Here is a 21,903-nt window from a genome sequence, read left to right as displayed (position 1 = left end):
AAATTAATAGGACAAGTAAACTTGTCCCATCAAATTTCAATAAGACTGCTCAGGAATAACTTTGTGTGGATGTGAGCCAGTGACTGGAATAGCCTCATAACTGTAACACACACATACACACTCACACTCTCTCTCAACCATCTCTATGGCTAGACAACGTGTGGCTCTCCAGACATTGCTGAACTACAACTCCCATCATCCCCAGCTGTCATAGGATGTGGCTGGGGGTGATGGGAACTGTAGTTCACCAACATCTGGAGAGCTGGACACTGCTGACCCTTGCTTTATGTGGTACCCAAGCTGAAGACTTGCAACAGAAGAGGCGCCATGGTTTAAAAGGGATGGGAACCGCTGTTCTGATGGTTTATATCTTGTCCTCTCTATCAGGAACTCAGAGCAATGGGTAAGGGTTCCCGGTGCTACTGCACTAAACCAAAGAAACAGAACGTGTACCCTTAAGTAGGTGCATCTTTGCCTGCCTGAGGACAGTCAACAGTCCTTTGTTAAGCGGTACAGACTACGTAGCCCATGCTGTCCCAACAATTCCCTCCTCCCCCTCCCCCCGTTGCTGTGCGGTACCAACCGGCAGGAAACTAGCGTGACTTGGAAACTCACAGGGGGCCCACATGAGCCCAAGAATGTCAGCCCTGACACTCTAACAGACCACAACGGTGGTCCTCTGGAAGTTCAGTACGTTAACTCAAAAGAGAAGAAAGAGTTTTAATTGATTTTAACAAAGAAACTGAAGGAGGGAGGTGAAAGCTTTTTCCTTCCTGCACTGGTGGAAATTTTATTATAATTGTGTGTGTGTGTTTTTAAAAGATGCTACTTCATATGCATCTTTCGGCCACATGTCAATACAAGAAAGTTGACATGGCTATAATGTAGGAACTCCTGCTGTAGCTGTTCAAGCTAAGTAAGAGATTCCTTTTTATGTCTTTCATCTCGCTCAATATGTTCCAACTTAGTTTGACTCAACTCGCCCAATTCTTTCCATGTGTTTCGCATTTGGCCAAAGTGTTGTCCAAGAGAGACTTAGCGGATTCTTCCGTTCCTTCAGTAACACTCCGCTCTTGATACCTGTTCGGATTATACTTGCATATCGCTATCAGGTTCGATTTTCGTTTTGTGATGAGGCGCAGAATTGCAGGGCTGGGAAAGGCCAGAAGGTCACCACGCCCGGACTATAGTGCTGCTATACATCTTTCTTTTGAATAAACCACTCCCTCTTCACGTAATTAGCAAAAGGCACCTCCTCTGGGGGCAGCGGGAGAAGGACTCGGTCATGTCCTGATCACACCGACTCGGACCAGCAAACAACGTGTTGGACTAGGACCAAGAGACCCGAGTTCAAATCCCCATTCAGCTACGAAACTCACTGGGTGACTCTGGGCCAGTCATTAATCTCTCCGCCTAACCTACCTCACAGGGTTGTTGTGGGGATCAACATAACCATGTATACCACTCTGGGCTCCTCAGAGGGAGAGCAGGATATAAATGTGAAAATAAATGAAACAAACCAAACCCAACCCTCAGGGTGACCTAGAACCAACTATGAAATCACCTTCTTCTCGTCAGTTTTTGTTCAGTCATTTTATCTTGCCCATTCTAAGCAGTGTCCCAAGATATTCAAGTATAAACACTCAGAAAGGAACAACATCAAAATGATTGCAATGCCAAAATCCCCCAATATATGTCGTGTTTATCTTTTTAAGCATTACCAGTTGGTGGAAGCCATCGTCCTTTGGCATCAGATACGGCAGCTGACTCTCTCCGAGTTCTTGAAGGAGTTTCTGCTTCTAAAGACATAAAATAAACCATTTGCAACGAGCTATAAAGCGCACAGCAGGTTAGCTGGTCATTTTCACTCATCTTTAGGCAGGTTGGTAGTGGACTATTGATGTTATTTATCATGTTACGTAGAAACGGAGGGAGCTGCCTTATACCGACTCAAACATTAGGTCTGCCTAGCTCAGTACTGTCTACTACAGCGACTGGCAGTAGCTCCATCCCCTAAGGGGAATACCTTAAGCAGGGATCCTCAACGTTGGGCCCCCAGATGTTCTTGGACTTCAACTCAGTTCCGGCCAGTATTCTTTGGCCAGATGGTCTTTTCGAACCATGAGTGGCAGTACTGCCTAACCCATCCATCCCACGCCTTCTTCACTGCAGTTCACTGATCCTAAGTGGGCTGACAAGCCCAGCATTAAAATTCATAAAACAGGCATGTCGCTTGATCTCTCTGCGTTTACAGTGCTCTTTGGGGACAGATTATAAAACTGACATGGAGTCACTGGTAAAACCAAGCAGAATGTAACTTTAGATTAAGTTGGCAGGGAAGCCATTAGCGAGAGAGAGAGAGAATACACACAAGTCATGAGATTTCCAAGTTGCAACACACACAAGTCATGAGATTTCCATGTCGCCCACACACACACACACACACACACACACACACACAGAGTGGGTGTGTACACAGCATGTGTGTGTGTACATGCACACATACATAATTAGAGGAAATTAACAGAGAATTTGTAAATACAGTACAGTATATTATTCAGTGATTAACTGCATCCCTTGTGGATCATAAGAACAGCCCTGCTGGATCAGGCCCAAGGAGGCCCATCTAGTCCTGCATCCTGTTTCCCACAGTGGCCCACCAGATGCCTCTGGGGAGCCCATAGGCAAGAGGTATGTGCACGCCCGCCCTCCTGCTGTTGCTCCCCTGCAACTGGTACTGAGAGGCATTGTGCCTCTGAGGTTGGAGGTGGCCCACAGCCACCAGACTAGTAGCCATCGATAGACCTGTCCACCATGAATCTCTCTAAGCCCCTTTTAAAGCCATCCAAGCTCATGGCCATCACCACATCCCATGGCAAAGAATTCCATAGATTAATTATGCGCTGTGTGAAAAAGTACTTCCTCTTGTCGGTCCCACATTTCCCGGCCTTCAGTTTCATGGGGTGACCCCCTGGTTCTAGTGTTGTGAGAGAAAGAGAAAAAATTTCTCTCTGTCCACCCTCTCGACTCAATGCATAATTTTATACATCATTTTATACAACAGAGTCACTTGTTTGATCTGCTGTTAAGTTGGGGTGTGTGTGTGTGTGTGTGTGTGTGTGTGTGTGTGTGTGTGTGAGAGAGAGAGAGAGAGAGAGAGAGACAGACATTAACATTATGGCATCACACACATTGAACCTATTAGCTTGGCTGAGCTTGGAACAGCAAGCTTTTGAAAGAAAAGTTATTTGCACGTTTGTACAATGAAAAGATGTCGAGCTGGTGAAGCAAATATTTCAACCACATAAGGTAGCAAACAGAGGAAAGGAAGCTAAAAAAAAAAATACTGACAATTTCTTTGTCAAATGTTAAGCTCTTGGCAAAAGCACGCAGCATTAAAATGCACTCTCGAGTGGAGGTAACATCAGCTCACATTTGATTGTCAGATCTGACTAAGCGAGTGCTCTCTGGCTTGATGTACAGACAAATACACACACAGCTGGGTGGGAGAACATAGGGCTCTTCTCCGACACAAGGAGCTGTCACGCACGTGTCAAATACATCAAGCTGCTCGCAAATTCCTCCAAAACAAAACAAAACCGGCGAGGGGGGCGGGGGAGATGAGGGAAAGAAAAGGGAAGAAAATCAAAGGCTCCAACTCTGGGCCGGCATGTGTGGAAATGTGTTTACAGCAGTCTCAACAGGTACCGTAACTAGCTTACAGAAGTCTAGTGCTCGGCAACTTTTTCCAAGAGAGATGCAAACGGCCAGTGTAGCGTCAGTGGTGCCGGGAGGCAAACGTCCTGGGGCAGGGATGGATTTGTAGTATCCCTGGTGGTGGGGAAGGAGGCGGCGGAAGGGAAGGCAAGGAATTACGACGCGCAAGCAGGACCTGGTTATGATATGCTGAAGCCCTTAGTCAGGGGCAGACAACCTGGGCTCCCCTGCTGCTGTTCAATTACAACCCCCATCACCCCGGCCACAATGTGGTTGGTGTGTTTACGATACGATTTATTTATTTACTTACGATACAATTTATTTATTTACTTATGATACAATGATTTATATACTGCTTTTCAACAAAAGTTCCCAAAGTAGTTTAGATAGATAGATAGATAGATAGATAGATGATAAAAATGGCTCCCTATCCCCAAAGGGCTCACAATCTAAAAAAAGAAACATAAAATAGACGCCCAGCAACAGCCACTGGAGGGATGCTGGGCTGGGGATGGTTAGGGCCAGTGGCTCTTCCCCTGCTAAATGAAGAGAATTGCCACTTTTAAAAGGTGCCTCTTGATTATTTAGCAGGGGTTAGCAAGAGTGGAAGTTTTACAACAGCTGAAAAGCCAAGCCGGCGAGGTTCATAATGAAGAAGGCAAACGCAGGTGGATCAATGTGATGAGTACTCCAGCCTTTTTTCATCCCATTCATCTATATCTTAGGAAGCTGCCTTATACCAAGTCAGACCCTTGGTCCACCTAGCTCAATATTGTCTACACCAGGGATTCTCAACTTTGGGTCCCCAGATGTTATTGGACTTCAACTCCCACAATCCCCAGCCAAAGGCTACTGTAGCTGGGAATTATGGGAGTTGAAGTCCAACAACATCTGGGGACCCAACGCTGAGAATCCCTGATCTACACAGACTGGCTGTAGCTCTCCAAGGTTTCACACGGGGGTTTCTCTCAGCCCTACCTGGACCTTCTGCATGTAAAAAAACAGATGCCCCACCACTGGCCACTCCCCAAATCTGGGAGGTGATCTGTGGAGCCACTAGGGTTTGGCTGGCATCATGTAATTGTTGTTTCAAGCTTGTACTTCAATATGAGCAATGCTTCTCTAAGACCAACTGCTGGGCTTTGCCTCACCGTTCCTCCCTTCCCCTAGATTGCTTTTGCCTTTTGGGACCTGGCCATCTTTCTGTCCATCTTCAGCTTGCCAGAGATGGCTGCAATGCAGTATTATTGATCTGGTTTATAAGGGCGTTAAACATCCCCTAGATAAAGGTTTTGTCAGAACACTGGGAGCACCAACCCTGCCCTATTTATTATGTCTTACTTGAGAGTTTTCAGCCATCTTTGACGCTCTTCCTCGTTTGTCATCAGCCTATCTGCCTCACCTTAACTATGCATCCTGGACCCTCTGATCTTTGGCTGTTGCTCTGAACCTTGAGTTTGGCTTTATCCAGACAACATACACACTTCTGTCCTTTCCAGCTGACTGCTTACAAGCTTGATCTTGCAGGTGCCCAAAAATAACATTTGTCAGCATAGACAACACTGAGCTAGATGGTCCAGCAGTCTGACTCAAGATAAGGCAGCTTCCTATGCACCCTGGTCAGGCAGGGTTGATAAACTGCAGTACCCACTTTGGCCATCATCTGAGTGGCACTGCAGAGCAAAGAGTTGCCCAAGAGCTGCCTTGGTGGTGCAGGCAGGAAGGCCTAGATCCCCTGACATCTTACAACTATGTAGACATAAGAACAGAAAATGGAAATGAATATGAATAATGGCATGCTGAAGTATAGCCAGCAAAAAAATTAAGTCAAGGTGAACAAGCAATTGTGGGCTTTCTCCCAAAAGGGTGAAAACTGAGGAAGGTGTGATCATTTCACTCAAGGACTAGAAACCCTGTTGGCACCCGAATGCTTTCTTTTCTCCTGCTAATTGTCAAGACTCTACAACACAGATGTGATATACAACCTTCTGTTTGCCAGCAACTGAAATGGATGAACACTCTTCACCTGTGTAAACACGACCGGAACAGAAAGCCAAAAAGGTGGCAGGACTGCCTCCAAAGGGAGTAACGTCTTGGCCCATTGTGGCCCCTGCAAACTCACCGAGAGAGACCACAAATAAGAATAATATTTTCAGTTGCACACAATTCTTCAGGGGAAATAAGGAAGCCGTTCCTTCTCAGCTACGTACAAAGACACATTGTCAACTGTGACAGAAACGTTGATGACAAATATCACCACAGGCAAGTCTGACTAAACATTCGAATGCAGCAGCGTGAGCAGGACACACAGTAGGGATATGCCTGTAACCTTGGAAAAGCCGCTGCCCGTCAGTGTAGACAGTACTGAGCCAGCTGGAGCAATGGTCTAACTCAGTATAGGGCAGCTTCCTATGTTCCTAAGAGACAAGAAAAGCTGCCAAATTAGCAATGAAGCAAGGTGCTCCAGGATTTAGAGTGAAGGGGTCCACAGGGCGTTTATCTTACCATAAAGTGAATGCCATTTTCCAAGATGGACTGAGCTAGATAGACCAATGGTCTGACTCAGTATAAAGCCACTTCCAATGCTCCTAAGAGTACCCACTTTTGAACCTATTTCCCAGCTTATTCTCACAGGAAGCATGCCAACACCCTCAATCACCCAACACCCTCACCTGCCTTTCTGCAGTCCGCCCAATACCAGCGTACAGGTATATTGTTACCAATTCACTGTCTCCACGGTTGATTAAAAGGTGAAGTGCCTCCAGAATCCCATGAATATTAAGCAAATATTTTTAAAGGAGACATTGCACTCGCTTTATATTTATTTTCACACCAGAGAGTTCCCCAAAGTTAACAAGCTCACATTCTGCTGTGATGGCTTTCTGGCACGGCTACCGATTACTGTAATGAACTTTGTGTGTAATTTTGTCAGTTTGTGTTTGATGATATTGCAGCGTGTGTACTTTGTGTCTTCCTAGTTTACCCTCTCTGCTCAGTAACTATTGAAAATGTACTTGTACTGGCTTGTCTGATGGAAAGTCAATCATGCTAATAGCAGAATAACAATTCTGCATATTGAGATGCACCCAAGCTTGCAGACTAAATACTTCACCAATTGACTCCCATTATAACGATCTGTAAACCCTAAGCTAGCTGCTAACCTGCTTTTAGTTTGGACTTGATGTAAACTTAAACACAAGTGCACACACACACGCGCGCGCGCACACACACACACACACACACACACACACACTATGGCTGCATTGACATTGATCTTCCAAATCATGTAAATTAAGCCTGCACTTATGTTCTCCCTGTTCCATTTATGTGCAAGTTATTGCCTAGTTTGGTTGGACCATTCTTGCCCCTGCAAACCAGCATCACAATTCAGTGATTGATTGAGTGTGTGTGTGTGTGTGTGTGTGTGTGTGAGAGAGAGAGAGAGAGAGAGAGAGAGCCCCCCCCCACACACACACACAACGCCTGACTCTGAAGGCTCTAGGTTTGCATCCTGGTTTGCAGGCATCCATGGTTTCATCAAACCATAGTTTGCTGCACTCGGACTTCACAGCAAATTACGGTTTGATCAAAACAGAACTAGTCGGTAATATGGGGGGGAGAGCTGGTCTTGTGGTAGCAAGCATGAATTGTCCCCTTTGCTAAGCAGGGTCTGCCCCACCTCCCCAGACCCAACTGGAAAAGAAGAGGCACCCCACACTGCGGACAAAAAGAGAGAGAGATGGCTATGCCAAATATCAATAACCAGAACGAGCAGAAAAGTTAACTCCACCAGATAACAGGTAGAGAGACAGGAGGAAGGCAGAGGGGAGACAGAAGGAACAGCCCCCCGGAGGCCCTGTCTACCACCCCCCATGTGCAACAAAAGCAAAAACCTTAAGAACACCACCAAAGGCAACAGAATGGTACTTTACACAGGGTGGGCCGAATGTCCTCTGGGAGTATCAGAGGTATTCATGGAATTCGAACAAGAATTCATTGTCCAAAATTATCCTTGCTCCCAACGCTCACAGAAAGCATTCGGCACGATTGGAGTGTAGAAAAGCAGTGCCATTTTGGGGTGGGAAAGATACCACATATCAGCGAGGAAGTACCTGCTGCAGTACCCAGCTGCCGAAAGCAGCATCTGAGGAGGAAAAACCATCTATTTTACAATGTCTACGAAAAGAATGGACAGAAGCCCAGGCAGCAGAGCGGCAAATCTCAGCCATGGGGAAACTACCCCTTGCTGCAGCAGAAGTAGTTTCTCCCCACTTAAGGAATGGGCCATGATGCCCGTAGGCAGGGGTTCTTCCCCAAACTCTTATATGCCACTGACATACATTCCCAGAGCTACCTGGAAATAGTCGCAGACGACACCTTCTTCCCTAGTGAACCATACTGGGAAGAGACAAAAAGAGACTCCGTTTTCCGGATCTCTGTGGTGCGGTCCAGATAGAACCGAAACACACTCCTAACATCCAGTGAATGCCATCTGTGCTTCTGGGGGTGAACCTGGTTCCAACAGAAGGTCAATAAGGACAATTCTCGAGACCTATTGAAAAGAGAGTTGACTTTGGGCACAAAAGAAGGATCAGGGCGTAACCCCACCTTATCCTTGTGAAAGACACACAATTCCATGTCAGCCGACAAGGCACTTAACTCAGACCCCCTACAAGCCAAGGTAACGGCAACCAAAAATACAGATTCAAAGGTCAGTGCGCGAAGATCACACTTCGCCAGGGGCTCAAAGGGCAAAGACATAAAAGCAGAAAGCACCCAATTCAAATGCCATGTAAGAAGCACCGGAGGATTTATCAAGGCAGCTCCTTTGGAAAAACGTCTACTATGCAGGTGGGAAGAGACCAAACACTTCCTCGAGTGTCCAAATACTGTTGAGAGCAACAGCCTAGTGCTGGAAGCTATTTGTGTTCAGGCTTGTATCAAGGCCAGACTGCAGGAAGCCAACTATGCCGAGAAACCCGCACATTGTGGTCCAACCTACCGTGGGAGCTGTACCAAGACTCAAAAGTACACCAGGTTCCCCCAAAAGCACTTCTGGAGGGTGCTTTCCTTTTTCGCATTTTAAATTTTGTATTGGATTTTACAATAGCTTTCACATTCAAATTGCATTCATTTATCACTTTCCTAGGGGATAACAGCATGCAGAGCACAGCATCTGAATGTCCCAGCACACTGAGTCCTTCCCACTCAACCGGGAGTCACTCCTCCACTTGAAGGGAGAGGAGAGCTGGTCTTGTGGTAGCAAGCATGACTTGTCCCCTTAGCTAAGCAGGGTCCACCATGGTTACATATGAAAGGGAGACTAGAAGTGTGAGCACTGTAAGATATTCCCCTCAGGGGATGATGGAGCCACTCTGGGAAGAGCATCTAGGTTACAAGTTCCCTCCCTGGCTTCTCCAAGATAGGGCTGAGAGAGATTCCTTCCGACAACCTTGGAGAAGCCATTGCCAATCTGTGAAGGCAATACTGAGCTAGATAGACCAATGGTCTGACTCAATATATGGCAGCTTCCTATGTTCCTAACCTCCCAGCTGTGAGGCGGAAAAATATCTGGCGGAGGATGGACTGTCACTCTGAGTCAGCAGATCCAGGTGCGCCGGGATCTGCAAGCCATCTTGAACTGCCAGGTGCAAGAGGTCCGGAAACCATGGCTGGTGAGGCCACTGAGGAGCGACCAGAACCACTTCTGCCCACTCCTCTCAAACCTTTTGGAGCCCCGTGAATAGGAGTGGAATGGCTTGCTCTCATTAATAATTTCAATATGTCAGAATGGATACATTTTTGTCCATAGTTTTCTCTTTCCCTTATATTTAATCCTACCCCCCAAGAAAACAGGGTGTGAGGAGAACCCAACAACTCCAGCCACTGCCATAAATTCTTCAATAAGCTTGCAAAATTCTAATGCTCACACTGGTATGTCTGGCACATGGCTGAGAACATTTAGCTCTTGCAAAAAAAAAAAAAAAATTCCAAAAACCTCTCTTAAGCAACATAGCTGCTAGGGATGAGAGGGAAAATACTATGTGCTGATAGCCTTCTGTCATTCTGACATATTGAAATTATTAAAGAGAGTGAGCCGGACAAAAAGATTAATGCTCAAAGAAAGTTGACTTTTGGCAAAGTGGACGTGTGATGATCCCTTACACTAATTTAAGGCTATTCTAAACAACGTCTCCACGGATAGTCAGAGTTCAGAGGTAGAGAGGATTAGAAACAGGAGGACGGCCGACGTTATTTGAATTTGTCTTCCACTGAAACAAAAACAAGAAGGCCCTGTAGGAAAAACAAGACCGAGAAACGAAAGAGAAGCGGAACTACTGAAAGATGAATGGATACCTCCAGTCGCCACCATGTTAGGCTTGCCAAGTCAGTTATGCAGCATTCTTGTCTAGCTTCATCTTGCGATCTGTCACAGGCATAAGCCTCTGATCTCTATAGGGCTCCCCCACCATAGCAGGTGTCTGCATGCTTGTCCCCAGTTCAGGGGGCAATTCTGCCTTCCTCCTCACTGAAGGAAATGGGGACTCCTCACGCACTGCAGCAGCTTATAATAATAAGCTGGGGGAGCATAGGAACATAGGAAGCTGCCATATACCGAGTCAGACCATTGGTCTATCTCGCTCAGTATTGTCTACACAGACTGGCAGCAGCTTCTCCAAGGTTGCATGCGTGAGACGCTCTCAGCCCTATCTTGGAGAAACCAGGGAGGGAACTTGAAACTTAGATGCTCTTCCCAGAGCAGCCCCATCCCCTGAGGGGAATATCTTGCAGTGCTTACACATCAAGTCTCCCATTCAAATGCAACCAGGGTGGACCCTGCTTAGCTAAGGGGACAAGTCATGCTTTCTACCACAAGACCAGCTCTTGCGGTAGCTAGCATGAGGCTAGCATTGCGGTAGCTAGCAGGGTCTTGCGGTAGCTAGCATTGCCCCCTTTGAACTGCCCTCTTTGCTAAGTGAGGTCTACCCTCATTTACATTTAGAAGGGTGACCACATGTCAGCAGTGTCTGCTTCCCCTTAGGGGATAGGGCCATAAGCTCAGTGGTGGAATGGTCTTGCATGCAGAAGGTCCCAGGTTCACTCCCTGGCAGCATCTCCAGGCAGTGCCAAGAGAGACTCCTCCCTATAACCTTGGAGAATCGCTGCCAATCAGCATAAACAATACTGAGCTAGACGGAGCAACAGTCTGACTTGGGATAAAGACCAGAGGTTGCATGGTCCTGAACACCAGCCGCCAAGGAGCATCAAGCGTGGGGACAATTCCTCTCTTTCCCACACGGGCAGGCTACCTAAATGTGCCTGGCTGGCCACTGCGTGAGGCAGGATGCTGGACTGGATGGGCCTTGGCCTGATCCAGGAGGGCTTTTCTTAAGTTCTTAAGTTTAAGGATGGGGCCATAGCTCAGTGGTAGAGCATCTGCTTGCATGCAGAAGGTGCCAGATTCAATTTCTGGCAGCATCTCCAGGTAGGGCTGGGAAAGGCTCCTCTCTGAAACCTTGGAGAGACGTTGCCAGTGTAGACCAGGGATTCTCAACGTTGGGTCCCCAGGTGTTACTGAACTTCCAACTCCCATAATCCTCAGCCCTTTGGTTGGGGATTATGGGAGTTGGTCCAATAACCTCTGGGAACCCAACGTTGAGAATCCCTGGTGCAGACAATGCTGAGTTAGATGGACCAAGGGTCTGACTCGGTATAAGGCTGCTTCCTATATTCCCAACAGCGCATATGTAGCAAGGGCAGGGTGGGGTATTAATGCACAAATTGTTTTGCCAATGTCATCACATCCATCAACATCCACACTGACACCCAGCAAGATGGGAATAATCCTTCCTAATTTTTAACAAGAAACTGAAGGGGGATAATAGTGAGCTTTCCCTATTGCTGTTCCTCAAGGGGAGAAAATAGCCGCTTTTAAGACTTGTCTTCCAGGCTGGCATCATTAACTGAGACACAGAGAAAAAGTTGGATTTTCTGACATTCAAACCAGTCATTAAATAGTGTACAATTGGAGTGTTTCCCCCTTTTCCATCAGGCTTGGAACATTCCTAAAAAACCTGATTGATGCCATAAGGAAAAACAAATAAAATGTTCTGCAAAACCTTGGCACAGTTTTGTTTAAAGCTCTCTAATTGTGCCATAGTATGGTTTAGCAAGTGCTGCTGGATGACCACCTTAAAGAGCGTACATTAGCACTAAGACCAGGCGCTAAGAGCACATGCTTGAGCTTATACCATTGGCTAAAGAGAAGATCAATAAGCAGCCGGAGCATTAAATTCCACATACTGTAGCTGTCATGCCCATTACATCGTCTTTGAACATCTTCACAGGAGGTTACAAAATGGCTGCCTCCTGACATTTTCCACTGCTGAGCAAATGTGAGATCTGCTGCTACCGTAGCACCATCCAGCTTTCACTTCCATCCTGAAGTCAGACCGAAGGATGTCACAGACCGAGCTCAACAGGGAGAACGCCAGTTTAACTCAAAGAGGAAGGCGTCATTTATCTATCTCCTTTATGCCGGCTTCTTAGTTCCTGACGAGGAGGCTCTGGTATCTAGTGCCAGTGAGTGGCGTGTATAATGTAGGGATATACTGCCAATATGAAGATGTTCTAAACTGAGTCCGTTTATTTGCCCATTTTAGGCAGAGCTTCCTACTCTGACTACCAGCATTTGGGGACGGGGTTGTGACTCCGTGGCAGAGCATCTGCTTTGCATGCAGAAGATCCCAGCTTCAATCCCTGGCAGCATCTCCAGGTAGGGCTGAGAAAGACTCCTGCCTGAAACCTCGGAGAACAGCTGCCGGTCAGTGTAGGCAATCTTAAGCTAGACGGGCCAGTGGTCTGACTCAGTATAAGGTAGCTTCCTGCATTCCTAGCCACTCTCCATGGTCTCAGGCAAAGGTCTTTCCCAGCCCTACAGCATGAGATCTGGTTATCTGAGGACTGAACATGAAATGTTCTGCATGGAAAACATGTTCAGGGAATGACACAAGCTAGGAACCATCTAAGACCCAGATCCTGGGAGACTCCTTGTCGCTGGGATCCACACACATACACCAGGAGAATCGCGGAAACCCGAGTCAGCATCCCACCTCGAGCCAAGGACACAAACTTGTCTTCATCCTCCGACTTAAAAGTACCTCTCACTTGCACCAGATCCCCCCCCTCAGGAGCTGCCAAAGCCAGAGCCTGAGGAATTAGGAAAGGTCCCTTTAAGAAACTGAGCCTTTCCAAATAAAGGGGCAGGGCCAATTCACCCTACCTAGGCAGCAGCTGTAAGAACTAGGACTCTGCTTCTAGACCTTGCTGGAACAATGTTCTCCTGTGTTGCACTATCCAGCCCTGCTGCTCAGCTTGGCTCTGGCTGAGGTTCTGACTGGGGCCCTCGGAGCTGTCCATGGTCCTGGGCACAAAGTGTGCCGTCAAGTTGATTTCGACTCCTGGCGCCCACAGAGCCCAGGAGGGGTTTACCATTGCCTCCTCCCGCACAGTCTTGAGATTATGCTTTTCAGCACCTTCCTATATCACTGTTGCCTGATATAGTACCAGCGGGGATTCAACCGGCAACCTTCTGCTTGTTAGTCAAGCATTTCCCTGCTGCACCATTAGGTGGCTCATAGGATAGCTACTCAGTTAAATATATACAATCATTACTTAATATCAGGTTTAATCCATTACATCTCTCTACATTTGAATATCAACAAAGCAATAATTCTGGAGGGGGGAAAGAGGCATTCTTTCCTCTTTTCTGGTCTGTGTGTCACAGAAGAATCATTAAAGAAGAGGCATTATAGCCTATGTAAGAGAGAAAGGGGGACACTTCCTCCTCTCCAGAAATCTGTAAGTAGACAGAATCCTTAAAGAACTGACTGCCTGATTTCTTTCTTCTTCTTCTTTTTTTAAACCCGGATCCACAAAGATCGTGGCCTGGCTAATGCTTAAGTCCTTCCACCAGCACCCCCTTTAACAGGGATCCCCAGATTTTGACAACTACAACTCCCAGCATCTCCAGCTGCAATGGCCCTGGGCAAGGGATGCTGGGAGTTGTAGTCAACAACATCTGGGAAATCCTTGTTCCAGGGACTTCAAGTTACAGCAGCCTGGGGAAGATTTGTACTGAGTTTCTTTTAATGGACACTACAAACTCACACAAAGAATCGTTTAAATGTGGTATACACTTTCTAAACAGAAATGCTGCAGATTCTTCCCCCCACAACCACCGCCATCAGTGTTTTTCCCTTAATCAAGCTGTCCAAAAAGAGGCACATTAATGTGCTCCAAGAGGAGGGGAAGAGACAATAGGGCATTGATGTGTTATGCAAGGGACAGAGCCCATGAAGGCAAGCGCCAGCCAAACCAAGGCACATTCCACGAAACAAAGGAATCAGTCTTCTTGTAAAAGGCAACAGTTACTCAACAGCAACTTGCTTTAAGAATGCCTTTGTTACTGCACAACAATAACACAGGCATTATTTCCACCTTTAGCCCATTGATCAAGCCAACAGATTAAGGGGGCGGAAAAAGAAGAGATCCTGAAAGTTAAAAGACTTCCATTTTCAGGGTTCTCCTTGCATATTTGAGAAAATTAAGTTACCTTCTGTATTTGATTTATAGCTTGCCCTGTCTCAAGGGAGATCAATGTTAAATCAAGGAATCAAAAATGCCTGCTAACTGAGCAAAGAGGCACTTTTAAGAGTGGTGCTTCTCTTTATATTTAGCAGGGGGGGAGCAAATGTCCCCGTCCAGCCTCAGCACAGCATCCCTCCAGTGGCTGTTGCTGGTTTCTACCTTATGTTAGAGCCAGCATGGTGTAGCAGTTAGAGTGCGGAACTAGGATCAGGGAGACCTGAGTTCAAATCCCTGTTCAGCCACAAAACTCACTGGATGACTCTCGGTCTGTCAATTATCTCTCAGCCTAACCTACCTCACAGGGTTGTTGTGAAGATAAGCACAAACATGGCCATTGCTCTGGACTCCTTGGAAGAAGAGCAGGATATAAATCTAGTTTTTAAAAAAATGATTTTACTGTAGTAACAGTACGAGGTCCCAAATTCTTCCTCGGCTCAGACTAAAACCCAAGCCAGCTTACCCATCCAAATTTAAACTGAGTTTTTAAACTGTTTTGTATTATATTTTATATTTTCTTTTCGCCTTTTCTGTCTGTAATGATTTAATGTGTTCCGTGTTTTTATTTATGTTTTAATCCTCTATTGTGAGCCTTCCAGAGAACAATTTGTTATGGGGCGGCTAACAAATAAAGTAGTAGTAGTAGTAGTTGTTGTTGTTGTTGTTGTTGTTATTAATAATTAATAAATAATAATAATAATAATATTTATCCTGCCCCCCAAAGCCCCTTGCCTCCCCATTAGTCTCATCCCCCCAAACTCCTTTCCCTTTTAAACATGGTTAGTTTTCTACCAATGATTTTGATGTAAAAATGTTAACTGTTGAAGTTTTAATTATTTACTTCGTTAAGATGGGCTGAACTGTAATTTAGCAGTTCTTGAACTCTGAAGGTGGGCCCATGGTGGAAAGTATGTTGATGCAATAATAATAAGACCTGAACCGCTACTGGGTTTTTTCTGTACCCGGTAAATATTATCTCGGAGGCCACTAAGTTAACCATCTGAAAGCATCCAGCATCAGCTAGAGGAAAACAATTGTTAACTTCTCAATTTCCTCAAGGGATGCAAGGGTGAATTTCAGTCAAAGGAAGGCACAGTTGTTCAGATGCAGGCACTTTTGAATGCTACTAAGTCTGTCCTTGAAAACACCTAAGAAAATATTTCCTTTTGCTTACTCCTAAAAGCAAAAGTGCAGCATTAAAATGCATGCGGCATTTTCATTCCTGGATAACCAAAAGATCAGATGATGGGGAGTGAAGTCCGCAGTGCCAAAAGAATCTGGTGGGTTCCCCCCCCCGCTCTACAGTTATTTGCTTCTTTTCTGTCCCTTCCCACCCCAAAGTTGAAAAATTAACTGCACTGTGCGTGCAAACTTCCACTAAGCCATTACGCAAACGCTCACGACGTGTTTGCATTAGACACAGTGAGGATCCAGGAAGAGGTTAATGTACACCCACTCAGAACAATTGCGCGGAAAATAGCGGTGTCGTACAGGGCTGAGGTTTTGACCTGCTTAACTTTATTCACAAAATGCACAATCCGTCACGTACAAAAACACAGAGGAAAAATGTGAGGCGTCGCTTAAGTGCCCCTGTTAGTGAGAAATTCTGCTAATTATTACACCAAATAAGCATAGTTAACAGGCCAGAGCTGTGAGAAGGGCATGTTTCAGGGCTTTAAATGTCTGCCTTGGATGGAGATGAATATATTACACTATGCCCTTTAACAATAAAACAATTTCCCTGACACCTAGAAGCCCAAGCAGCTGAAGCAGAAGAGAAGAAGAACTCAAGAACTCGCTTGGTACTGCAAAGTTGCAGTGCCACCTAGCGACAACCACACAAATGGCATCCCCTCTCCAGCCAAGGAAGTTGGAGAGCTCATTTAGTCCATCTGTAGCCAGCATGGAATCCAGAAGCAAAGTCTCTACCAGCGTGGTGTAGTGGTTAGAGTGTTGGACTAGGACTGGGGAGACCCAGGTTCAAATCCCCACTCAGTCAGAAACTCACCGGGGAGGAGGGCTGGTCTTGTGGTAAAGGTAAAGTTGTGCCGTCGAGTCGGTGTCAACTCCTGGCGGCCACAGAGCCCTGTGGTTTTCTTTTGGTAGGATACAGGAAGGGGTTGACCATTGCCTCCTCCCATGCCGTATGAGATAATGTCTTTCAGCATCTTCCTATATCGCTGCTGCAGCATGAATTGTCCCCTTTGCTAAGCAGGGTCTGCCCAGGTTTTCATTTGGATGGGTGACTACATGTGAGCACTGTAAGACATTCCCCTTAGGGCAGGGCTGCTCAACCTGGGCCCTCCTGCAGATGTTGGCCTACAATTCCCATAATCCCTGGCTACTGGCCACTGTGGCTGGGGATTATAGGAGCTGTGGTCCAAAAACAGCTGGGGGGCCCAGGTTGAGCAGGCCTGCATTAGGGGATGGGACCGGAGATCAGTGGTAGAGCGTCTGCTTTGCATACAGATGGCCCCAGATTCACTCTCTGGCAGCATCTCCAGGTAGGGCTGGGAGAGACCTCTGCCTGAAACCTTAGAGAGATGCTGCCAGTCAGTGTAGATAATAGTGAGTTAGATGGACCAAGGGTCTGACTCGGTTATAAGGCAGCTTCCTATGTTCTTATGACTATGGCTATGGGACCAGTCTAGCCTACTTCACAGGGTTGTTGTGAAGATAAAGATAAACATGTTCACCACTCAGAGTTCCTTGGAGGAAGAGCAGGACAAATGGAAGAAAGAAAAAGAGAGGAGAAGGAAGAAAGAAAGAAAGAAAGAAAGAAAGAAAGAAAGAAAGAAAGAAAGAAAGAAAGAAAGAAAGAAAGAAAGAAATGTAACAAAGACAGAGCACAATGTTATATTTGCCTTTTCTCTTTGCAGTGTATATAACAGGGATATCTTTGGAAATGAATTAACCTTCATCTTACTGTTGCCATGACAAGAAATACAAGATAAAAATACAAATGTAATGAATAACAATTTTAGGGTTAAAAAAATATTGCATGTCCTTTGACCTCTCATATCAAGGGATTTGTACACACCCTTCTACTCGTTAGAATTAGGATGACACAAAACAGGACTTTTATAGCTGTGGCACCCTACCAGTGGAACTCACTTCCTCATGAAGTTTTCCCACCTTCATTGCTGTACACTTCTTTTTAGTGTGTAAAAGCATGTTTAAAAAAACATGTATGTATGTATGTTTTAATGCAACATAATGGCAGCATGGATTGCTATTAATGTCAGAAAGGTCAAACATTCTGTATGGGCTCCGTTCTACATTGAACTACCAATTCATCTCCAGCGCCATCAAAACAAGCTTCAGCAAGCTGAACTCTCATTAAGCACACAACAACCCTCAGCAAGTTTTGAAACAGCAGGCTATATATTAAATAGCAATGATTTTCCACTTTTGATGTCAATGGCAAAATACACTTAAACAGTTTAATGTCATTCTGTCTCCGTTCAGTTTCAGTATTAATAACTTGCTTTTAATTGCACAACATGACAGATCGTTAAATCCAAAAATGTTTGTCCCAGCAAGACAAACTTCACGCCTTTAAAAAATAATCATAAAAATGGCATGTATCTATCACATTCTTTGGTATTGCTTTTCAATAAATAATAATGGCTTGCTTGGCATGTTTATATGATAAACTTGCAGCATAATATATTTGCCTGCAATTTGCTATCATGCCTGCTGATGTGTTAATTCCTGCCAAAGTTGATATAAACTGAAAGCAATGCTGGCGTTATGATGATTTGCCAAGACACAGGAAGGGGTTATGGGGAGAGAACAGTATGGTCTTCCAAGTACAAAGCAGAGAAGATCTGTTGCAGATATTGACTACATTGATATCCCACGCTTTCTCCAAGGAGCCCAGAGCAGTGTACATGGTTGTGTTTGTCCTCACGACAACCCTGTGAGGTAGGATAGGCTGAGAGGGAAGTGACTGGTCTAGAGCACTGTTCCAAGGCATGCACATGCTCACAAGTTTTTGGATGTCCACTCAGTTCATTTTAGATCCCGCTCAGGTTGAATCTGGAAGGCCCCATTCTGAATGCAGGTGCATGCACACTACCTTGATACTGCCGCCCAGAACAAAACTCATTCCTCACTGAGATGAAAAAAATTAAAGGGACCACTGGCCCAGAGTAATCCAGTGAGCTTCATGGCTGAATGGGGATTTGAACTCGTGTCTCCCTGGTCCTCGTCCAACACTCTATCCACTATAGCATGCTGCTCTTCTGTGGCTCCAGCCCGAAGATGCAGGAGGGGAGCACCAGAGTCAGGGGATAGTATTTGGTAGGGCCATTGGGGGTTGGTGGGGACAGAGGACAGAACCCAGAGAGTCAGGGAAAGTGTCCCTCTGTGCCTCAGCGTGCAATCTGATGAACACTGGGAGGCAGAGCCGATGAGAAAAGCTCTCAAGCCAAACAGAAAACAGCTCACCCTCTTCCTTCTGGCCCCACACCCTAAGATTTTACTCTACTCCCTTAGGGACCCTGGGAAGACGACTAACCTCTGAATCTTCAGGTCAAACCCTGCGAGCTGGCAACCGAAGTTGCGACAACTTTACTCCAGTGAAAAACCGTGAGTGGTCCACCAATGTGGCCAAAAAGGCAGGATAAATGCACTGGGGCTATAAGATGAGACAGTGAGCTATTCAAGAACAGCAACACGATGCAAACCCCTGCAAGAGTCCAGAGTGGTCCGATGCATTGTTTTTAACGCGGCATCGGAATCTCCATGGCAGATTTCCACCCCGCAGCCGTATCACAAGCAGGACTGGAGTGTCTTGAGATTTCTCCACTTCTGTTAAAGGCTGCCATTAGCATGGAAACCGACTTACACTGCAGGTTTTGCTCCATCATATATCCCCAGGAGTGAGAGATCTACCATGGGGAGGGGTGAATACCTGTGGCAAAGGTAGGAGGACAAGCCTAGATTCACATGGAGATGGGGCGTAACTCAGTGGTAGAGCCCCTGCTTTCCATGAAGAAGGTCCCTGGCAGCATCTCCAGGTAGGGCTGGGAAAGACTCCCCCCTGAAGCCTCGGAGCGCTGCTGCCAGTCAGTGTAGATGCTACTGAGTGAGATGGATCAAGGGTCTGACTCAGTAGGCAGCAGCTTCCTGTGTTCCTATGGGAATAGCATCAATATGGCCCTATGTTTGCAACAAGTGAGTCATAGCCCAGTTTCAGAGATTTTAATTGCAACCAATGGGTGGGGGGGCCTGCATGTCACATGTCCCAAGAAGCCCGCAATCCAGTTTTTTAATATCCTTTTCATCTCACTGTCCTTTCCCTTAAAAATGCCGCATAGGAGGTCCTCAAAAATATCAAAGACTTAAAAAAAAGTTACAATCACTTTCTGATTGATTGATTGATTGAGTGCCGTCAAGTTAGTGTCGACTCTTAGCAACCACATAGATAGAGTCTCTCCAGGATTTCTCTCCAGAAATCATTTATTTATTTATTTATTTTGTTGTTAAATTTATATACCGCCATTCATTAAAACAATCCCAAGGCGGTTTACAGCAAAATTTAAAAACAAGATTGTAAAAAAAAAAAAAAGACACAATTAAAATATTAATTTCCTACTATCTTTTAAAAACACCCATTGAAACAAGAAAGCTTTTACTCTCTCTTCTTCGTGCACACTTTCTCCATCTCGTGCTGTCTTTTCAGCTTGAATTTGCATGTGGTAAACGTATCTATTTGCTTAAAAGGAGACCGCTATTAATTCCCACATGCAGATCAACCGATAGGCTAGACACCTGCAAATCCGAAGGGTTTCTTTTGAGTCCTCCCTGCATTCCTGCTGCAGTTTCAACCCGGTTATCAACTTATCGTCCACGGGCAAGCATTCCTAACACCAAAGGTATCCTTTTAAGAGGTCCTCCTCCTCCTCCTCACATTCCCCATTCCCTGGTAAGACAAAAAAAGAAAGCCTTCCAGAAGCAGTCAGCTGCACTGCATTGGACGCTATTCAACTTGACAATATGCCTGCCGTCTCTTTTCTTCTGTCAGGATTCTCCCTACCCATCTAAATATTTAATGTTAATACCATCCTTCACTCAGTGCTGGTATTGTCTGATCAAGCATCTATTTCTGTCTCTTAGATACACTGGAGAATAGAGCATCCCCCCACAAACCCCCCTTCCCCGCCAATGCCTCCTGTTCAGTCACACAGACCCTCATCTTCTGCAAAGTTCTTCCAAAGTTCAATAATTTATTAAACGCCACACGCAAGGGCCTGCCTTGTCCGCTGAAACACATCACGCCGTCTGTCCTGGGGATCTATTAAAAATGTCTTGCTGGGGAGGGAGAAGAAAGAAAGGTCACCGTTTTCACAAGAGGCCCTGCACGTTGTCCACAGAAGAGGTCATGAGAACGGAAGGCCCATCCAGTCTAGTGTCCTGCTTCATGGGAGGGCCAACCAAGTGGAGATGGGGAGCCGGTGGGGAGGTGTGGGGGAGAAGAGAAGGCAATCCCACCTGGTTCCCTAGCAACTGGTTTTCAGGGACATGCCACCTCTGATCTTGATGGAGATATACAGCTATCCAGGCTCCATAAATCGGTCCAACCCCTTTTTAAAAACCATCTAGGTTGGTGGCCATCATCACATCCGCCATGAACCCAGCCATGAAACCCACTGGGTGACTCTGGGCCAGTCACTTCTCTCTCAGCCTAACCTACCTCACAGGGTGGTTGTGAGTAGAAACGTAACCATGTACACCGCTAAGGGCTCCTGGGAGGAAGAGCAGAATAAAAATCTAAAAATACACCAACAGACACATCCGGTGACAGCCAATTCCGCAGTATAACTCCACGTTGTGTAGAGACGTGCTTCCTTTGATTTGTCCTAACTCCCTCGACGTTCAGGGTCAATAGATGACCTGGGTTCTAACATTATGAGACAGAGAGCAAGAAACGTTCCGCTGTCCACTTGGATCTATATCCTTATCAGAGGCACTCTTACCCCTGGACTTCTGGGCCAAAGTCCAGAGCCTCTGCACCCCCTGGGAGCCCCCAAATCCTCTTTAGTCTGTCCCAGGTAGTGTGGTCATGTGAGAAATGGGTTTAAAAATACTGCGTTAAAAATATTGCTTGTGTCATGGTGTATACGTGTGCAGAGCGATAATGCTTAACTTGCAGGGGGAGCCTCCAAAGGCCTTTAGGTCCAGGCTCCAAAATTACCTAGGTGCACCTCTGCTCCTTACCCACCTTATTTCTAAACTAAAAAGACCCATGCATTAAAGCCTTTCCTTGCAGGGGAGTCACTCCAACCCTCCTGATCATTTGGGTTGCCCTTTTCTGCACCCAAGGGTGGAGCTATAATTGGCGGGTGTGTTCAAAGAACACGAGCCGCCCAGTTCCTGGTAGCCACCTGGCTCGCCCTTAGCCCTGCCCCCAAGCTCCGACTAGCCTCATTCCCAGCCAACTTTGTTGTCAGCTGGGGGTTTTCTCCGTTCTCTCCCTCGCTGGGGGATCGAATAAAGAAGACACCTAGTCGACAACCAAGCCAGCAGGGAAAT

The 21,903-nt window shown here is 46.1% G+C and overlaps 1 protein-coding gene across 5 annotated transcripts in view; it reads right to left on the bottom strand.

The window, feature by feature from the left end:
• The window catches only part of FTO (FTO alpha-ketoglutarate dependent dioxygenase), a 242,422-nt gene that overhangs the window by 193,231 nt on the left and 27,288 nt on the right, over positions 1-21,903 (bottom strand). For 4 of the 5 annotated variants that reach the window (XM_053270971.1, XM_053270972.1, XM_053270973.1 and 1 more), the window contains exon 2: positions 1,722-1,799. The exons of the other annotated variant lie outside the window; for it this stretch is intronic. In XM_053270971.1, coding sequence (XP_053126946.1) covers positions 1,722-1,799 — 78 coding nt within the window. The remainder of the gene's footprint in view (positions 1-1,721; positions 1,800-21,903) is intronic. 5 annotated transcript variants of the gene reach the window in all.

The sequence above is a fragment of the Hemicordylus capensis genome, chromosome 9, assembly GCF_027244095.1.
Source record: "Hemicordylus capensis ecotype Gifberg chromosome 9, rHemCap1.1.pri, whole genome shotgun sequence".
Lineage (NCBI taxonomy): Eukaryota > Metazoa > Chordata > Lepidosauria > Squamata > Cordylidae > Hemicordylus > Hemicordylus capensis.
Note: the sequence above shows the minus strand (reverse complement) of the source record. Positions and strands in the feature narration are given on the sequence as shown.